Genomic DNA, 19953 nt, shown 5'->3' with positions numbered 1-19953 from the left:
AGAGAAAGTGGGGTCAATGGGGACCCACAACAAATTTTTGCCCCAGGACCCCCCTAGAGGGGTAATCCGGCCCTGTAGGAGAGAGGACTTGGACTCATGACCTCAGTATTTTTTTAAATCTTGGCACTGATTTTGTCCTTAATTTATTAGCATGTAAAACACACATGCATAAGTAAATGGGAGAAGATGATTAGTGGCAGAAGACACAGCCAGGCCGTCACAACACACGCCGACCCGGGCGACCTGACGATTGGTCTCGCCGCACGTCAATAAGCGTCTGCGGGGGCGGGAGTAAGAAAATCGAGCCAGTGCTCTAGTTTCCCCGTTTCTCTCAAACAGATGCTACTGCTGGGTCAGTGTTATACCGTCTATTAATAATAACAGAGTCAAAACAGCCACAGCGAGTAGAAGAGAGGGGGAATCCGCATCACCATTTCTCCTTTTCTCTTCAGGAATAAACCAGCGCGCAAATGATGTGACATAACCCCGCCTTAACTTTCGACAAACGCTTTCTAGACACCTTTTTTATTCCTCTTTTACGACCTTTTTCCCCCCAGGTGCTGTTGTCTCGTTCACCTTTCACACTGCTTGCAGACAGTCACTGGCTCTGCTTGTGCACTTTATTGCGGGTCATCCATCTGCTCGGGCGGCTGCGGCTTGTTGGTAAACACGAATCGGATCCTGCAGGCAAGGACTCCCTCTGGTGCATTGATGCACCCGTTTCAGTGGTGTAACGGTGAGCAGTCATTTTATATTGTAATAGCTCTGTTTGTTAGGCCTCTGTGATATAATGTGCAGTACAGCCTGTTATTTCAGCAGAGTGAAGCTCTCGTGGCTGTAATAGACTGTAGCCTCTGAATCGCTCCAGCATTTTCTAAATTTAGACATTTCCATTGTGATAAAAGACAATTTGTCTCACCTTAAAATAAAGAAAACCAACGTACTCCTATTAAGACTTGTGTGGCGCTTCACAGTGGGTTTAAAGTCTCCTACAACGCCTCTTATTGGCAACACTTTATTTTAATTCCCCCTATTTAAGATTTATAAGCAGCATATAAACATTTCATAAATGGTTAACACACTATAATGCAGGTACATATGATATTGTAGCCTATGTAAGTGTTTATTAATATATTTGTCAACAACTATAACTCTTCCTGTGAGCACCCATAAGTGGAATCTCACAGGATATTGAATGACAATGTAGCAAGAGACAGTTGTAATAATATAACATACTGTATGTCTTTATAGGAGAAGTTATCATTGTTGACAAATACTGTGCAGTAATAAACACTTGTCCTTACATCTGTTTTCCAAGTACATTATTGGAGTTGCAACTATTAGTCGATGAATCGATTAGCTGATGGACAGAAAATTAATCTGCAACTATTTTAATAACTGGCTTATCTTTTTAGTCATTTTTCAAGCAAAAATGCCAAACATTCCCTGCTTCCAGCTTCTCAAATGTGAGGATTTGAATCTTTTCTTTGTCATATATGATAGTAAACTGAATATATTTGGATTTTGGACTGTTGGTCAAATAAAAGAAGCTATATGAATACATCACCTTGGGCTGTGGGAAATTATAACGGGCATTTTTCAGAATTTACCGACATTTTATAGACAAAAGGATTAATCGATAATGAAACTAATAATTTGTTGTAGTCCTATACATTATAGTGTGTTATAAACTATTAAATGTTTTGTATGCTGCTTATACATGCTAAATACCCACTTATTAATTTCATTTTACGTCACCTACAGCATCCCTTTAATATTCTAATAATATTCCTTAAAAGGACTGATTTTTCTTTTCTGTGAAGAACATGTTAAAACACTGATTAGCTGAATGTTTAATCAATTTGTGTATTGATTGGTAGAATATGGGACTGCTTAATCAATAGAATCCTTTATTTCCATCTAAATTTATCCCAGTTGAGAGCCACACAAGGCCTGTCATTGTGCTCTCTATGTAACATTTTGCCTCTCTGGGTAATCTTGTTTACACTGACTGACTCTATCTGCAGTCTCTCACTTACACTCGTCTTGGCCTCGACCAATTATCTTCGAAGCCAAGAAGTCTGAACAACTTCTCTGTCTGTGTTTGAAGCTGCTGTTTGCGTCCGGAGGCGCATCTGTCATGCTTAAACAAAATGAGTTCCTTCATGGCAGTGAAATGGTGTGTCAGTGCTTCATTTTCACGGTGAGACCTGGTGAAGATGATGGATTAGTGGTCTTTTCCCTCTGACTTCGCCTGTTTGAGTGCAGCAGCCTCCTCGGTGGACTGTTGGTGGTGTTCAGACAGGAACAATTACTCCCTTTGTGCTGCTCAACTCCCCTGCTATTCATAGGGGAAAAGTACACACACACACACACACACACACACACACACAGTATCAAAGAGTGACATTCTGCTGGAAAAATGAAGCAGTATCAGGCAGCCGCAGCTCAGCGTCTGCTCTGTGTGCCAGTGTCTGTGTGATCATGCCTATTTGTTCCTGTGTTTATGCGTGACACATGTAGCGCTTTCATGCATGTGATGGGGAGTTTTGGGCCCAACCTACTGTCTTCTTGAAAACAGGCAGCAGTCATGCAGGCAGGCTTGAGTCCCCCCAATGTAAACTGCTGAATATTTAATGGGAAGTTCTGTCTTTAGTGCAAGCAGAAGCAGCTTTGTGTGTGAACACGGCGTATATAGGACAAAACCCCACCAGGCATCTCGTAGGAGCTGTCAGGGAAGCTGCCTTAGTCGAGGTATTTTACAGCTCTATCAAATCACGGAGGGACTTTCCTGCCTTTTTCAACAACAACACGAGAATCTGTCTGACAGCTGAAACTCAATACGACTGACTCAGATCCTCTCTGTCGCCAAAATGAGAACTTTCGCTAGCTAGCCTCCATCCTTTTTCTGCATCTGCTACTCTTGGCGCCATGGCAACGGGGCGGCTCCTAAGTGTGCCAATATATAGGTCAGTGGTCATACAGGGCTCCATCCAAAGCAAAATAGCACATATAGCTGTCTCCTCTCCATGCATACAAAGGTGGAGGAGGAAGACGTGAGCACCCATCCATGCAGACAGTCGTGACATGACAAACACACACAAAGGCTTGAATACAAATGACCCAGATTTGGATTGTGAGTTTGCAGCAGCTTCACAGGTGATTTGTGCCATCAACTGTGCAGTGACATGAATACAGGACATATTACCCCCCCCTCCCGCTGTGTGTGTGTATCTTTGTCTGCTGACGATCTTTGTGAAACAGATTGTTTGGACACTGGGGTGATGCCCTCAGCGATATTCTGGGAATATGGAGGATCTAATGTCATGCAAAGGAGTTAACATTTTACGATGATGATGTTTTTAAAGGCTGATTCTGAATAAATATCCATTTGACTGTTTTTAGGCATGAGCAATATCATCGTACTCATTTTGCATAAAAATGATATATTATTGCTGATATATTATTATATGACAGTATTAGATTTTTATTACTTTTGCATCACTGAGTAAGTAACATTTTACTGGTGTAGCTGTTTTAGGTGAAGCTGGTTTTTACTACTTTGTATACAGTTAGGTAGTTAAGTACAGTGGTTTCCAATATAGCTCAACGGATAAATTGGCTGATATTAGCTCATTAGATATAGCCAATAAATGACAAGAAATTGAGATGTGTTTTGAAACAGTGTTACCCACCAGAGGCTAGTGACAAGTTTCAACTGTAAATGTCCAGCCCAGTACATTTCTTCGTCACAATTGTTGAAAAAAAACAAAAGCAAATTTGAGGCAACCTTGGCAATGTTATGGGTTGTGTGAAGAAAATGAATATCGGCCGATATATCATTATCAGAGTTACTCTCAAATTTCAATATCAGAATTGACCTAAAAAAATCTGTATCGGTCAGGCAATAGTTTCCAACTCAGGGGTCGGGCCCCTCCAAAGGGTTGCAAGATTAATCTGAGGGGTCATGAGATGATTAATGGTAGAAGAGAGAAGAAATAAGTTCTTCTACACAAATTAGTAGGGCCCCAACTTGACACAGATTTATTGTAAGGGGTCACAAGCCAAAAAGATTGAGAACCAGTGCTTTAATCTTTAACAATATTATAAAATTTTATAAGCTTATCATATGTTTTTTATATAAAATATGAATCTGAAAAGTAACTAGTAACTAAAGCTGTCAAAAAATGTAGTGGAGTAAAAAGTGTAATATTTCCCTCTAAAATGTCATGGAGTAGAAGTATATAGTAGCATGAAATGGACATACTCAAGTAAAGTACAAGTACCTCAAAATTAAGTAAAGAGTAAATTCACTCAGTTACATTCCACCACTGGTCTTTATATTACAAGTGTTGCTGGAGTTGTTGCTGGCACTGTAGAAATGGCTTTGAAACAACATTTAGACCATAATGTAGCGAGATAAGATTTACAGGAAATATAATTGAACGGTTAAATGAATAAATGATTGTGAAATTTGGTGTTTTCTCTTGAAATACTTTTTAGAATTTTGACTCACGGCCTCAGTATTTATGAAATCCTGGCTTCGGTCCTGCTCATGTCCTTCAATCAGTTTGTGTTTAACTTACACACTCCTGTTGACAGTGTTGACTGAGGATCAGGCAAACGTCAAGGCCTCTGGTAATGATCGCCGCACGCTGAGTAAAGTCATTTAGAGGTGGATCTCGAATGTGTTGCCATCGACGAGCCTCAATAAATGGAGCATCACTGCTCGTTCAGAGAGAGTGGAACTAAGAGGTGGAAAGTATTGATCCTCTCACTCTGCAATTTCCACTGTGAGGCGGGAGAAATGTCAAATTGAAATGTCAACATGTCACTTTGGCTGCAGGAGTGACTAGAAATACCAGGATCAATTAAAAAAAACTGTGGCCTAAGAAAACAATACCCATCACAGGGAAATGAATTTGGTAAAGGTCTCCATCCATCCCTCCATCCATGCATCCATCCATCTGTTTGTCTGTCTGTTCACTAATCCATACATACATCAGTTTGGCCATCTGTCCATGAATCCTTCAATCTGTCCATACATTTTCTAAAAATGTGTATGCTGTTCGTTGCCATAGGGAGCTGTCTGTCCATCCATCCATCCGTCTGTCCCTCCATTTGTCCTTTTGTCAATCTGTCTGTCTGTCTAAACATCCATCCCTTCATCCCTCCATCTGTCCATCCACCCTTCCATGCATCCATCCATTAATTTGTCCATTCATACATCCACCTATCCATCCTTCCATCCATCCATACATCCATCTTCCCATCTGTTTGTCCATTCATCTTTCCCTTGTCCATTTGTCCAACTATTTATCCATCTATCCATCCATCCATCCACCCATTTAATCGACTGTTCATCTGTCCATCATCCATCCATCCGTCTGCCCAGTTCTAAAGTTCTTATCCTGTTCAGGGTCACACAGGGCTGGAGCCTATCCCAGGATGCACTGGGCAAGAGGCACATTGGAGCAGAGACACAGGAAGAACATTTAAAGCAAAAGGAGTGACCTGGGGATGTGTTTCTGGCGAAGCTCTTTTTCTATAATTTTATATAGTACAGTTTGTTTCTACAGTGAGATAGGGTGCTGCTGTGTGGCTTTGAAGGCCAGGAGTCAGGAGCTCTCTATTATCATCAAACAATATACAAGCTGATTTCACTGATTGCCACCTTGTCTCTGGGTGAAGCCGTGCTATTCAGTGAAATCAGCTGCTGTAGTGTTGGATTAAAATGAAAACCTTCAGACTCTCTCAGCCCTGTGTGGCACACAAGCCCCTGCTTCTGTTCTAATGTGGAGAGGTTCATATCAGCAGACTACGATGAGTCCTGTGTTAGCTCCGATTCACTATCACTTACTGGGTTAGTGTGACCCCAATCTCCTCTCACATGCAGATACTGACTTCTCATTACTCATACAGACACACAAAACACAAGTGGGCTCTCTGTAGCTCCTTGTCTCTGTCTGTCTAATCTACAACTGTTTCTCTGCGTTAGTTTCTCCCTTGAGATCTGGGAATTCATGGTTTTTCTAATAAGTAACATAATAAACACACCCCATCAAATACTGTAAACTGCACACATACATATGCACACACACATGCTCCCCCTCCCCCACATCTCTGCCTCTGACCTTGACTGCAGACAGCAGTGCTACAGTGATAATCTATTTCATGGTTAAACAAACACACACAGGAGTGTAGCGTCAAAGCAAGAAGGATGAGACAAAGGAGGGCACCTTTAATGGGAAAACCATCTGTTTGGATTGGAGCACACTGCAAAGTTCTCCCTAAAAGTACTCAGTTCAAGACGTGAAAACAATAGGTTTCTGCGTCTGTATTGTATTTTTACTGTCATTGGTAGTGTATGTGGATGAATCACACCCCTTTACAAGAATACAGGCATCTTAATATAAAATAAATTTGGTTTGAGATTTTATGCTGCCATTTAATCAAATTGCACTCACTCATTCTCAGAGTGTGAGTGCTTTAAGTCTTAAAACTGATGAACTAGATTTCATCAGTGTCTTAAAAACTATTTAATTTTAATTCCACAAAAGAGGACTGAGAAAATATAATCTTTTCATCTATGGATAACTGTTACTTTCTCATCTGTCCACTGTAATGCCTTTAAACTACACTGACCTGTTACTACCAGACAAAGAAGTGTGGATCTGCCGTGTTGAGAGATGCAGCCATGTTGCATGGATAACACATTAAGAGTGTTTTACAAATACAACATTGAAAAGGACTCATTTACCATCACAGGAAAGTGCAGTGGCCGTCTTTCTCCATCTCTTTCCCTCAACCTTTGTGTCTGTGCATTTGTGTGTGTAAAGCTTCAAACTTTGGCTTCCATTAGAGGCGGACACAGCTGCAGGTCTGACCCTCAGCTGCCCACGAATAGTAGAGTACTTTAAAAAGAGATGAGAAATGTGTACTGTTGCATTCAGTTGTGTACGTCTGACTCCTGCTCTTTCTGTAAATGTGTTTTTAAATCTTTCTCTGTGTTTGTTCAGGGTGCTTCTGTGGTCTGGGACTGGTTTACTCCAACAAGTCGTGCACCATGCCGCCCATCACCTTCCAGGACCTGCCTCTCAACATCTACATGGTCATCTTTGGGACAGGCATCTTTGTCTTCATCCTGAGCCTCATCTTCTGTTGTTACTTCATCAGGTGAGGGGCAACAGAAACAGAAATATGTGATTAAAAACAAGCAATATGGGGCACCGGTAGCTCAACTGGTAGAGTGCACGCCATGTACAAGGCTGATTCCTTAACGCAGCGGCCCGGGTTTGAATCCAAACCGTGGACCTTTGCTTCATGTCATCCCCCCTCTCTCTCTCCCACATTTCCTGTCATCCCCTCTCTCTTGCCCACATTTCCTGTCTCGTCAGCTGTTCCTATCAAATAAAGGCAAATAAATCTTTAAAAAAACAAGAAATATGTGGTAAAAAAACAAGACTAAGTGTGCTTTCAAACCTATAGTTCCTTTGCTCTTTCTGGAATCAGTGGATGAGTTGGTAAACTTGATGCGTTTTCCCCTTGGTTCGGTTTATTTTCACACAGAGAACAATTCAAGCGAACCAAAATGCATCACTAAAAGCCATGTGAGAACGTTCACTCAGCTCATTAGTGGGGCGGGAGCAAGAAAGGAAACACAGGAAGAAGGTCCTATCTCATATCACATATCAGGTCTGACCTCGATTCATTCTTCTGCTAGCTGCTAGCAACTGTCACCCGTATCCCAGTATGCAAAGTGCACCTGGATATGGGAACCGTTTAGCACAAACTTGCAGAGTATGCCTTGTATTTGGGTTGGATTGTGGTCAGATCACATTCCCACCACAAACCAACAGCTCCATAATTTGTTTGTGACCAGACTGAGACCACTTCTTCTAGAGGGTCTCTGTGTGGTTGCTTGGGTCTGTACCCGGGTACGATTGCTGTGTTCAGATATGCCCAAAAAAAATCGTACCAAGGATAAATTGCCCTAAGAGTCTACAGTTTTTGAAGCAGCTTTGTGAGGCTGAACTTAGCCACAGCCGTGCCTTGAGTTAAATGCTAACGTCAGCATGCTTACATGCCCACAAGGACAATGCTAACATGCTGATTAGAAGGTATAATATTTACCACGTTCACCATCCAATGTAGTGTGCTAGTATGTTAACATTTGCTTATTTGCATGAAACACAAAGCAAAGCTGAGGCTGATGGGAATGTCATTAGTTCTGCAGGTATTTGGTCATAAACCAAAGCTTTGGACAAAGTGAAATTTTGACCTGATGGTGGCGCTAGATTAAAAGTCAAGGGATCACCAAAGTGATTCTAATTCATCCTGAGGGGGACCCGAATGTCTGTACAAAATTTCATGGCAATCCATCTAACAGTTGTTGAGATATTTGAGTCTGGACCAATGTGGTGGGCCGGCCGTCATTGTTATCCCTAAAAACCTCCACAGTGGGGAGATTGTGTGTGTGTGTGTGTGTGTGTGTGTGTGTGTGTGTGTGCAGGCAAGAAACACAGTGAGGGAGGGAAGGAGGTATGAAAGAAAAAGAGGAACATGGTGACCTCTCCCGCTGTTGACTGTGAACTCCCTGATGAGCTGAGGGGACGTTTGTGTCTGAAGGACGGGATATGAGGAAACAGGAAGCAGCCCGTCACAATGTGTGAGGACAGCAGTGAAGAAAACAGCAGAGACACTGCTCAGAATAGACATGGCCTGAATAGCACACAGTGGGTGTACGTAAAAACATCATACATGAATGTCTGCAGTGTACAAAACCTCATAAGGAAATGTTAACACCTGCAGTAGGGTTTGTTTTTTTATCTCTGGTTCTCTTTGGATGACTGAGCATCAGTATTTGGAAAATTACCTGACATCTCATTATGTGGTGTGCTATTTTCGGTGTTGGATATTATTTTGAATTGCCGTCCAGATCTGTTTTACCAAATGTCAAACAGTTTAAAAAAAACGTGTGTTTGTCGGCTGGAGATATATAGAGCCAACGTGCTGTCTGGAAAGCATAAAGTGCACAGTGCACGTCACTAACAGTGGTAGCTGGTCTCCTGTAGGTATGTGGCACTTTTTGCTCAATTTTGTGCATTTGCCTCCTGTGCAGCTCATTCTTTTTCTATAATTAGATATAAATGACTTCTAGCAGCAGCACCGAGTGAAATAGACGACAGTTCCAACAACCTAGTCAACCTTTAAAAGCAGTTAAAACATAAAAAACAGAGGTTCAAAGTCCATTCTTGCCCTCAAAACAAAAAAATTCTCACCACAAGATCTATTTAGTAGTTTTCATTCATATCATTCTACAATTAAGAACTTACATTTGTTGGATATTTTATAGGCCAATTACAGTATTTCTTACTATCAATATATTCAAGTGTCTATAATTGATATTTTTATTAAAAATATGTATCAAATGACAATGTGAAAACAATTTGACAATGTAAAAGGGATCGCGCGTAGTGATGAACCTACAGAGAATTATCACCTGAATCTGCAGCTACACTCGACTTTAAGGAGCTTTATAACGAGTTTCAGCTCATGGTTTAGCTGTCCGGCCGCAACTTTACTGTTTTGGTTCACTCTCACTGCTCTCATAAATAAGCAGCTAACTTGCTAACAAGTTCGCCATATCTACTTAGAAGGTGATGATATGTCAATATTATGTTCACAACTTGTTTCCGCTATCCCAAAAAATCTGTTATTGCAGTCTCCCACTACCACTACAGTCTCACCCCCTGGTCCATTCAGTAGCTGTTTTGGAGCTTTTGATCATATCACACAATCTTCATCAGCAGACGGCGTTTGCCAAATGTCCTGGAACTGTAATTGTCCATTTTCCTCTGAGCATTTTAAGGACTTCCCATTCACGTTGATTTAAAAAACCACTGGCTGATGAATATCATGTCATATGATCAAAAGTTCTGGAACAGTCTCTAAATGGACTTTGTGGTGAGATTAATACAACCAGAACACTTTTACTTTTGATTTATCAAAATCCATGTTGTAATAGTGAAGTCAGGCACATTTCTGTACTCATGAATGTTTTGTTTGGCCTGCGCTTGCCACTAAATTGACCATCAACTCTGTCAGAAAAGCTTGGATCCTTCCTGTTTCTCTTAAAGCACTTGCCTATGAATCATAACCACTGAGTCACATCCTTTTGGGCCCATTAACATGCTGAAGGTAGTCTTGGGTAGGAGTGTGATTGTGAATTCATTTATAGACTGGGTGATTCATCAGATGAATACTGAGCGATGAGTGCCATTCACTGTTGGGGGCAGGTTTCCTATTATCCCTCTCAGACAGGCTCTCTCTAAAAAGTGTCAGGGAGTTTGTGACGTTCGATATGAACTTAAACAACTTAAAATTGCCCTCTGTCTCAGTTTGTATATGTGAGGTTTCCTCCTTTAATCATACAAAGCAATTATATAAAGTTTTCAAAAAAGCCTTGAGATGTGGGGAAGATTTGCTGAGCACACGCAATCCTTTCACCCTTCATATTATAACAGTTGCTGTTCTAACAGTGGCACAAACTGGGGGTGTACACAGCGGTACCTGAGATGTAGAGTGAAAAACTACAAGGGTGCCAAAAGCACACACCAAAAATATCATAGCTTTAATTATACCTCAATGTGCTTTAACAGCGGCAGGTCTGTATCCAGTTTAAGGAGCAGCACAGCAGCTACAGTAGTCAGGGAGATATTATGAGAACCACAAGGTGCAGGCGCAAGCTGATGGTGTTTTTGGCCAGACAATACAGTGACGGAGAGTAGAGATATTAAGCCACCAGAGCCACTTTCCCCAAATAAATTAGCTGACTCATTTAATTTCCTTTCAGAGATCCTTGAGACTGGACCTGTGAAATCCCCTGAAGGTTCCATAGGTTGAAAAAAGAAAGTTTCTAAAGCTTACCACAGTTGTTCATTAGCCAACAGGAAACATGACTGATTAGTGTAGCAGCCCCATAAAGCTGGAAACAGTCATTCAGATACTATCTTACCTGCAGAAAATGGGAAAATAAAGTGACAGTTAATTTTCTAAATGCTTTAGCAGCAGAAAGAGCGGGCTGGAGGTCGTCTTCTAACACATGTGAACACAGCAATAAAGTCAGCAACGTATCAGGAGAGAGACATCTATTAAGTTGGTTGAATCTGTGAAAAAGAAGGAAAGACATTGAGCTTCTACAAGTTCTCTCTGTAAGCCTGAATGAGTTCACCTGGAAACACAATTTATCCAAAATAATAATATGTTTTGACAGTAATTACAGACTTTTAATTGCAATCAATAAATAAATTGATTGATTTATTGACATCCAGCTCCTATGTGTTGGCAGGAGTCTGACCAATCAGAGGCTCCAGCTGTTGCTCTGTGGGGTGGAGCAGCAAAGCAGGAAACAAATTAATTGCAAGATGGCATATGATAGGCAGTCACATTAGCATATGGAAGTTAAACTTAAAAGCCTAGAAAAAGTAGAAAAAGGATGTCAAATTATTAATCAGCAAATTTCATGATCTTTTTACTGTTTTTAATTCATCAATCTACTCATTGATTCTAATTAAATATGGTAAAAGTGAATAAAAAAATGATTCCATGTCATGTTAAAAATAGCGCAACGTAACTGACAGAGTACAGAATCAAAGGATGATTCAGGTATCTAGTTTTGTCATTTGCAATGATAATATGAGAACACGTGTCTCTCAATATGTCTTCACATTTTCTTTTGTTTACACAGTTAAAAATGACCCGACAAGCTGTAATCTAAAAGGCTGCTGCAAAGCCAGAGAGGATTTGAGCTTTGTTCTACAGAAAAGTGTTGACTGTTTTCCCAAAGTTATAAAATAATACTTTTTCTACAAATTTAATTCAGAACATGTAACACAAAACATAACAAAAATACAAAACAAAGACAATTACTAAGTTAAAAAACAAAACCAACTGTGGTTTGATAAAGTTGATGAAGTTTGAAGCTTTAAAAAGACAATTGAAACAAAGGTTTCCAGTCTCCTGGACCATGTACACAATCTGGAGAATTGTGGCATTGTGACAGTTTCGGTCTGAAAAGAGCAGAAGCTTGAGACATTGATTGGAAAGCTTTTTCAATGCATCGTTGATCCTTCAGAGATCTGAAACCACCATATGAGGTTGGGCGCTTTTGACTGCAATTAACGATTACTGATGATTATTTTCTTGATTCAATTATGGAACTGTTTTGTCAAAGAAATGCCAGAAAATAGTGAGAAACACTCATCACAATTTCCCAGAGCCTTAGGTGACATGTATTTAAGTTGCATATTTTGTCCAACCAACAGTCCAAATCCTAAAGATATTCAGAATAGATTCATATAAAATAAGGAAAAGCAGCAAATCCTCACATGCGAGAAGCTGGAACTTACTAATTTGTTGGTAGTTTTTGCTTATAAAGTGATTCAAATAATTAATCGATCATCAAAATGTATGTAGTTTCAACTAATCGACTAATTGTTAGTGCTCTAATATGTTGTATGGACTAAACTGTACCAGGACACAAACATACAATACTGCAAAGGCTCATTTAGTGCCAAATTTAGAAGGCATGGCAGTAACACTGTGAAATACGATAACTAAAATGTAGAAATAATAATATGTAGCAAAAATGTTGGCTTGGCTAATACCAGTAACCATGGAAATGATCTAGTATTTGATGTACTCGAATAAAGTCTGATACAGTATTTATGAGAGGAAAAGCATTGGTTTGGTTGAAAATTGGAAGTTTTCTGCACCTATAATTATGTAATTTACACCTGCTGAAATCGCCGTCATGCCCCCTTTCACCCACTTCACTTCATTCTCCAGGCATGGGAAACCTCAACACATGTAAAACGTGTATCCTAACATTGTTCTACATGGAGATTGTTAACAGCAATCAGCGTAAACAATAAACCAAGTGACAAAAACAACAAATAACTGTCATTTCCTTACTTTAAGCAGCGACTCACAGAGATATGATTTTTTAATTTGACTTTTTTGAGGGGGATCAGATCACAAATAAACATTCACCTTTCATCTCAAATGCTCTCGCTGCACTTAGTTTCCAGCTCAAATCACAGACAGTGATAGACATTTTTGTCTATGTTTAGTTGTGTAAAAACAACAGGCCAAAAATAACCGCCTGAACAGACACAGCTCGCCAAGTGATAAAGATCTCCTGTCCATTGTTGGTTTTGGGGTGGTCCAGGGATTCAAAGAGGCAACGTACTCATTAGCTGTGTTTGTGTATATGTGCGTGTTTGTGTGTGTTAGCATTCGCGTGTAGTTTACTTAAGTGTGTGAACAATGTGTGTGTGTGCTTGCAGAAGAACATGTATTTGTCTATGGATGTGTGGCCACTGTAGCTGTTTGAAAAGACTAACTAAAAAGCTAACCCTGCAATTACACAGCTTCTGTTACACATAATGTCCCATAATTTAACCACACAAACGTAAATCTTAGCCTGAATCCAACGACCTGCTGTTGAACTCAGCTTAGCAATAAATACAGACATCTTTATCTCTTAATAAACAAGTGAGAAGTGGTGGAAAGTAACTTAGTACATTTACTCATGTACTGTACTTAAATACAGTTAGCATTTCCATTTAATGCCCGTATTTTATACGTATTCCACTACATTTCAGAGGGAATTATTGTAGTTTTAGTCCACTATATTGATCTGTCAGCTATAGTTACATAGCCTATGATCAATCAAAAAAATATGATGCATATGTAGAGATTAAACTACTCCAAAGCATATAAAGTAGTTAAAATGAGCTCCACCGTGACCAGAAACAACAATAAAATGCTGCTTACAAGTTAATGCATCAATAATAATGAGCCAATAATATAAAATATACGTATATAACACTCCGTTCTGCATGTTTTGCACTTTTACTTAAAGCTGCACTAATCAATATTTTTAAATGAACAATAGATCAAAATGTTAAAGGGTTCACTCGTAGTGACAAACCCACAGAGAATTATCACCCAACTCTGCAGTTTCCTTCAGCTATACGGCGCATTTTAGTGGCCTTTTAGCTAATTGTTTAGCTGTCCACAACTTCACTGTTTTCGTTCAGTCTCACAACTTGTTTTTAGCAAAAAAGCTCTGACAAACCCACTGTACATCACCTGTCCAGCATCAAACGGCAGTTAGTCACTAGCTGGTGAACATAGTGGAGCATTTAGCAGCTGAGGAGTCAGATGTTTCCCTCAGGAGTTGGTGGAACGCTGCTCTGTGTCTGCTAGATATGTAAATAGCAACCTGCCTGCTAACATGTTCACCGATGTGTTAGTGTACATACTACACTGATACTCCTTCTGTACTTTCTCCACTGGGGGAAGACGTATTCAGATCCTTTACTTAAGTCATACCAGATTGTAAAAATAATCTGTTACAAGTAGGGCTGCATTTATATTTTTAGTTCAGAAGTATTAGTAGAAAAATTTACTTAAAATATAAAAAAATAAAAAATGTACTTAAAATATCAAATGTAAAGTACTCATGCAGAAAGATGGTCCCTGTGAATGTTATATTTTTATACATTATATTATTGGATTATTATGAATGATGCTTTCATGTGTAAGTAGCATTTTACTGTTGGTCAAGGTGATGCGAATTTTAACTAATGGTAGTTTATAACAAATATTTTCCAAGGTGATCACTTGTATGTAAGTTCATAATCTGAAAAGTTACTAGTAACTAAAGCTGTCAAATAAATGTAATGGAGTAAAAATATTTATAATTTTATAAAATATTTCCCTGGAGCACAAGTATAAAGTATCATGAAATGGAAATACTCAGGTAAAGTACCTCAAAACTGTACTAAGTGTGTAAATTTATTTTTTTCACTACTGACTTTCTTAAGTAAAACTTTGAATGTAGGACTTTTACTTTTAATGGAGTATTCTTACATTGTTGTATTTCTACTTTTACTTAATTAAAGGATCTGAATACTTCTTCCATCACTTTAAACAAGTACATGCAATGTATGGTTTATTGAAGGTTGTACAGGAGTTATTTATTAATGTGTTTCTCTATTCATCCACAGCAAACTACGACACCAAGCCCAGAGTGAGCGGTTTGGATACAGAGAGGTAAACCTGAGGTTAATATTTAGCACAATTTAAGGTCTAAATCAAAAAAACCTGTCTGAAATATATTTTATTTGTGTTACTCCTACAGGTGGTTTTAAAAGGAGATCCAAAAAAGTTGAGTCTTCATGGGGTAAGAATGTGATTTACATGTACTATCAGTCATCAAACACACAATGTGAAACAAATACACAAAAACGATGCATGATAATATCATCAGATGACACTCTGTCTCACTCTATCCTGTCTGTCACTCAAACAGCAGACGTGCGCCGTGTGTCTCGAGGACTTCAAAGTGAAAGACGAGCTGGGAGTGTTGCCATGCCAACATGCTTTCCACAGGAAGTGAGTACAGGAGAGCACAGTGGAGCCTTTCTTTGCTCTTGTTACTGCTTTGCTACCGCTTGGGCTTGTTAAAAAGGTTCAGCGGTCAGGAATTACACAGAAGTTTTGGTTGAGTGTTCCCGACTGCAGCGTGGCACTACAGCGCTGACGTTCATTCATACATTCGCTTTCTATTCAGGATAAGGGAGGAGAGGTCAGCGTAGCATATACCAGCATGCACTGGGTAGATGGCAGGTAGAACTAAGATCTTGTAGGGGAAGCATGTTCGCATCCTGATGTTTATTAGGTGTCTAAAATTGTGGTGTTGAACATGAGGAGCATCTTTGTCCACCTGGACATATCAGTCAGAAGAGACTAATCAAAAGAGAGGCATAAAGAATAATTAAGTTAAAGAGATATGTGAGGAGTCTTTGGCGATTAGACCCCACCGTGATCCACCATCATTTAACGAGGGTTGTCAAGCCATAACCCGTGCAGTAATAGCCCCCCGATGGAGTCCAGACACTGGTGGTGGTGTTGAAGGAGTCAAGAACAATAGCTGAAGATCTGTATGGATATGATGTGGAGCGGGATTTGTGATGAGGTGAAGCTGGAGGTGAATGGGGTTGAGGAGGATCGCATCGATCAGACACGAAAGGACAGCTGACAGCAGCAGAGAAAGCAACAGTTTTAAAGTTTGACAGACACTAGATGAATAAAAAAATATGAAGGCCCTCAGTCAGCTGATTGAGTTGGAAGCAGGGAAAAAGAAGAGGGAGAGAGAAAAGTTTAAACTTCTCCAGTGGTGTAAAGTAATTAAGTACATTTACTCAAGTACTGTGCTTAAGTGCAATTTTAATGTACTTGTACTTTACTTTAGTATTTCTAGTTCATGTTACTTTATACTTCTACTTTTTACTCCACTACATTTATTTGATAACTTTAGTTACTTTGCAGATTTATATTAATAATACAAAATATAATCAACAATTAAGTTGTGATGTATTATTATAGGTTAAGATAAAACTTTATTAATCCCAAGGGAAAAATTCACGAGCTACCCAGCAGTATTAAAGTACAATTAGAATGTACACAATAATGCATCAATAATTATAGTCCAATAATATAATACACATTATTCTGAAATGAGCCATTCTGCATAATGACTACTTTTACTTTTGGTGTTTTAAGTATATTTTGATGCTAATACTTTTGTACTTTTTAAAATCATGACGGCAGAACTTTTTCTTGTAACAGAGTACATGTACACTGTGGTAATGCTACATTGGCCCATATGAAGATAGGAGATAGGACACGTCCCCCTGTAGTCTGGACACCGGTGGTGGTGGTGTAAAGCCAGAAACTCTCAGTTGAATCTCCCTGAACATCCTGGAGGTGGTAGGATGTGTTGTAGTATGTCTGAAAGACATAATGACAGAATTGCAGTGATATTTAAAGATTGACTGGAGGAACGTGGGCAGAAAATCATTGGTCTGATGTGGAGACAACGAATTGCGAATGTAGGGACTTTGACAGCGTGGGAAAGCGGGTGTATTGGAGAAAAGTAGAGCAGGAAGAAATAGCAGAAATTCACTCAGAGAGGAATAAAGGAAAAACGTGAGAGAAAATAACTTCCTTAATGAACTTTCTCCAAAGCTTCATATGAATGCGTGAGTCCATGCTCATGCAAGGGCAGTGGTGAAATGTAAGTACATTCACTCAAGTTCTGTACTCAAATACTGTTTTGAGGTACTTGTACTTCCATTTTCTGCTACTTTGTCCTCCTACTTCACTACATTTCAGAGAAAAACATTTTACACTTCATCTACATTTATTTTTACTAGTTACTTTTAACATCAACATTTTATATAAAACACATATGATCAGTTTAGGAAATATAATGCATTGTTATAGATTAAACTACTCAACAGAATACTGTATGAAGTAAATTAGCTACAAGCCAACCAGCTAAAACATCAAAATTATGCATAATAGTCCAATAATATTAACTAATAAACCATTCTTGCTTACTGCTTTTACTTTCGATACTTTAAGTACACTTTGCTGCTAATACTTTTACTTGTAATAAAGTATTTTATAGTGTGGTATTGCTACTTTTACTTAAGTAAAAGATCTCAATACTTCTTCCACCACTGTACATGAGTCACAAGTATGGCTTTTGTTTTGATCAGGGATATTTGTTGAAAAGGGCCCCAGTTTGGCTTCTCTTCTTATGTCTCTGTGTTCTTCTGCACAGGTGTCTGGTAAAGTGGCTGGAGGTGCGCTGCGTCTGCCCCATGTGCAACAAACCCATAGCCGGCCCCCCTGAGCAGCACCACAGCATAGGGACTCTTCTGGATGAACTAGTGTAACCTCTCGCCCCTGCCAGCCTGGGTGGGACGCCAGTGCCCGGCCAAACCAGCTGGTATAAGTTAGCGACCAACAGTTGGACAGTGTTTTGCTGTTAAAACACAGCAAAACACCAAGATGATGATAGTAAGTTGGGGTAACCTAGTTACCACCCAGAAAAAGACTATGAAGGATGTTGTTGCCTAGCAACCATCTCTGAGATGGCAACACGACACCTTGTAGTGTCTGAGAGATTATCTCTAGCCACCCACACATCACTCCACCACTCTTCTTTCAACATTCCCCTCTCCACCCATTCTGTCACATCTTCTCTTGTTGCCTCGAGTGAGGTTAATGGCACCACTGAAGTGGAGGAGACACAGTTGTGTTTTTCACAGCGATGTGGAAAAGTGAGTGTTGAAGGGTGACGTGCCGGGTAGGCGGCACTGATCCCCTCTGAGCATGTATGAGTGCTGTATGTCGTGGTGGTCACTGATATGAGGTTATTAAAACTCTTGTTAAATTCTTTCAAAGTTTTGAGACAACGCCATATAGACAAATTGATATTTTCTGCTCAACATCCCTGGCATTAGCACAAGAACATGTCAACAGAAGTTACAATACAGTAAATTCTAGCGTTTATAAAAACAAGGGTTTAACAAAAAATGTCTGACGCTGTCTAGAACCAAAGGCCAGAAGAGAATATACAATACTGTGGTGAAGACGTAGACAGGGTGTATTAAAACTGCTTTCAAGGAAATAAAAAGCTTTTTTAAAAGATTTGACCTGAGATTATTAATTGAAGTCACACTTGTTAAAAAAATGATGGATTCATGCCGCATCAGTAGGAACTAAATTATTCATATTACTTAGAAGAAGCAGCAGATTCATCAGTGTTTTCATCTTTCTCACAAACCAGTTGATTTTTTGCTGATAGGTTGAACTGATACTGATCCATATTGGTGCCCACCTCTACAGTGATATCATGTATGTCCATGCTCCAGCTGTTTTTTCCACTGGGATGTTTTGTTGTTCAGACATGTTTTTATTGTGTTAATATAGATGGAAGGAACTGACACCTCCTGCCTCTCGCTGTTAACAGTTTGGTTCTTTGTTGAAATATGTTGAAGATTTCTTTTAGATATTGCACTTTGAATTCACTTTGTACTTCTAAAATGTTAGACTAAGGTTTGGATGCAGCACAGCCGGTCCTTTGTTTTCAGGTGTGGTGAATCTTTTATAAAAGCCTATGAAGTATCAGAGATGCTGCTTCAACTGAAGATAAGGGAAGCCGCAGTTCAGACCCTCGGTGTTGTTCTATGAATTATTCCAGGAAGCAACTAAATCTCACTTTCATACGCAGTATCTTTTGTGGCATTATTGCTGGTGATTCTGTTTAGCATTCCTCAGTCGTAGGTGTTTTTTTTTTGTGATTTACAGTGATTCAGAAAGCAAAACACTGCCTAACTTGAGCACAAAACTCACAAAGCACATTGTCCAGATACAGAAGGCGCAGTTGAAGTCACATGAGTCTGTGTGTCAAGAAAAGAAGAAGAAATGTCTATCCTGTTGCATTTTCAACACATGAGGAAGAGAAATGTTCACTCTGATTCTGGCCACATTCCACATTTTGTAATCCAACAGATGTAAATAACTTAATAAATACAGTCGTCTGTTTTGCTCAGCTTTTCTTCTTTGTTTCTTCATGTATCTGGCGCCATCATCAGGTGAAATAATGTATGAAAATGTATGACATTATTCTATCTAGGTCACTGGTTCTCAACCTTTTTGTTTTGTGACCCTTTAAAGCCAAAAAATTCCTACCCGCAACCCCTGCTACGGACCCGCGACAAGTCATTTAACCAACGACTAATGTTTCTTTCTCAAATAGTTTAATATGAGTAGATTTAAGAGTTCTGGATTGGTAAAACTCCAATATTTCACAAGGAAAAAACAAAGAACACTATTTTTTTTAGCAGTAATGTTTTGTCTTCTTAACTGTCTTGTTAAGAGGGCTGCAACTAACTTCATTATTGATTAATCTAAAAATGATTGTTGAGGGGGTGCTGCCCTATATTACCGCATTTTTGACTGTCTTAAGCCACTGAGGATAATTAAGAAAATGTTTGATTATGATTATAGAAAATTATTTATTTTTTA

The 19953-nt window shown here is 39.3% G+C and overlaps 1 protein-coding gene across 2 annotated transcripts; it reads left to right on the top strand.

Annotated features, from left to right (window-relative positions):
• The first annotated feature begins 304 nt into the window (after positions 1-304).
• On the top strand, positions 305-19477 carry rnf122 (ring finger protein 122). 2 transcript variants are annotated; one of them, XM_044197856.1, is made up of 6 exons: positions 305-736; positions 7020-7176; positions 15078-15123; positions 15212-15253; positions 15386-15465; positions 17702-19477. In XM_044197856.1, exons 1-6 carry the CDS (start codon positions 712-714, stop codon positions 17814-17816), a joined length of 465 nt encoding a protein of 154 aa, XP_044053791.1. In that variant the 5' UTR covers positions 305-711; the 3' UTR covers positions 17817-19477. The 2 variants fall into 2 exon arrangements, with proteins under 2 accessions (XP_044053791.1, XP_044053790.1); XM_044197855.1 differs by having other exon boundaries at positions 306-736; positions 15383-15465.
• Positions 19478-19953: the final 476 nt, after the last annotated feature.

This window comes from Siniperca chuatsi, linkage group LG5, assembly GCF_020085105.1.
Source record: "Siniperca chuatsi isolate FFG_IHB_CAS linkage group LG5, ASM2008510v1, whole genome shotgun sequence".
NCBI lineage: Eukaryota > Metazoa > Chordata > Actinopteri > Centrarchiformes > Sinipercidae > Siniperca > Siniperca chuatsi.
This window is presented reverse-complemented; position numbering and strand designations above follow the sequence as displayed.

Excerpts from the sequence above, each read along its gene's own strand:
- rnf122 (XM_044197855.1), top strand. The coding sequence starts at position 712 with ATGCACCCGTTTCAGTGGTGTAACG. Across the intron at positions 737-7,019 it reads CCCGTTTCAGTGGTGTAACG|GGTGCTTCTGTGGTCTGGGA; the intron begins GTGAGCAGTCAT and ends GTGTTTGTTCAG. Across the intron at positions 15,466-17,701 it reads CAACATGCTTTCCACAGGAA|GTGTCTGGTAAAGTGGCTGG; the intron begins GTGAGTACAGGA and ends TCTTCTGCACAG.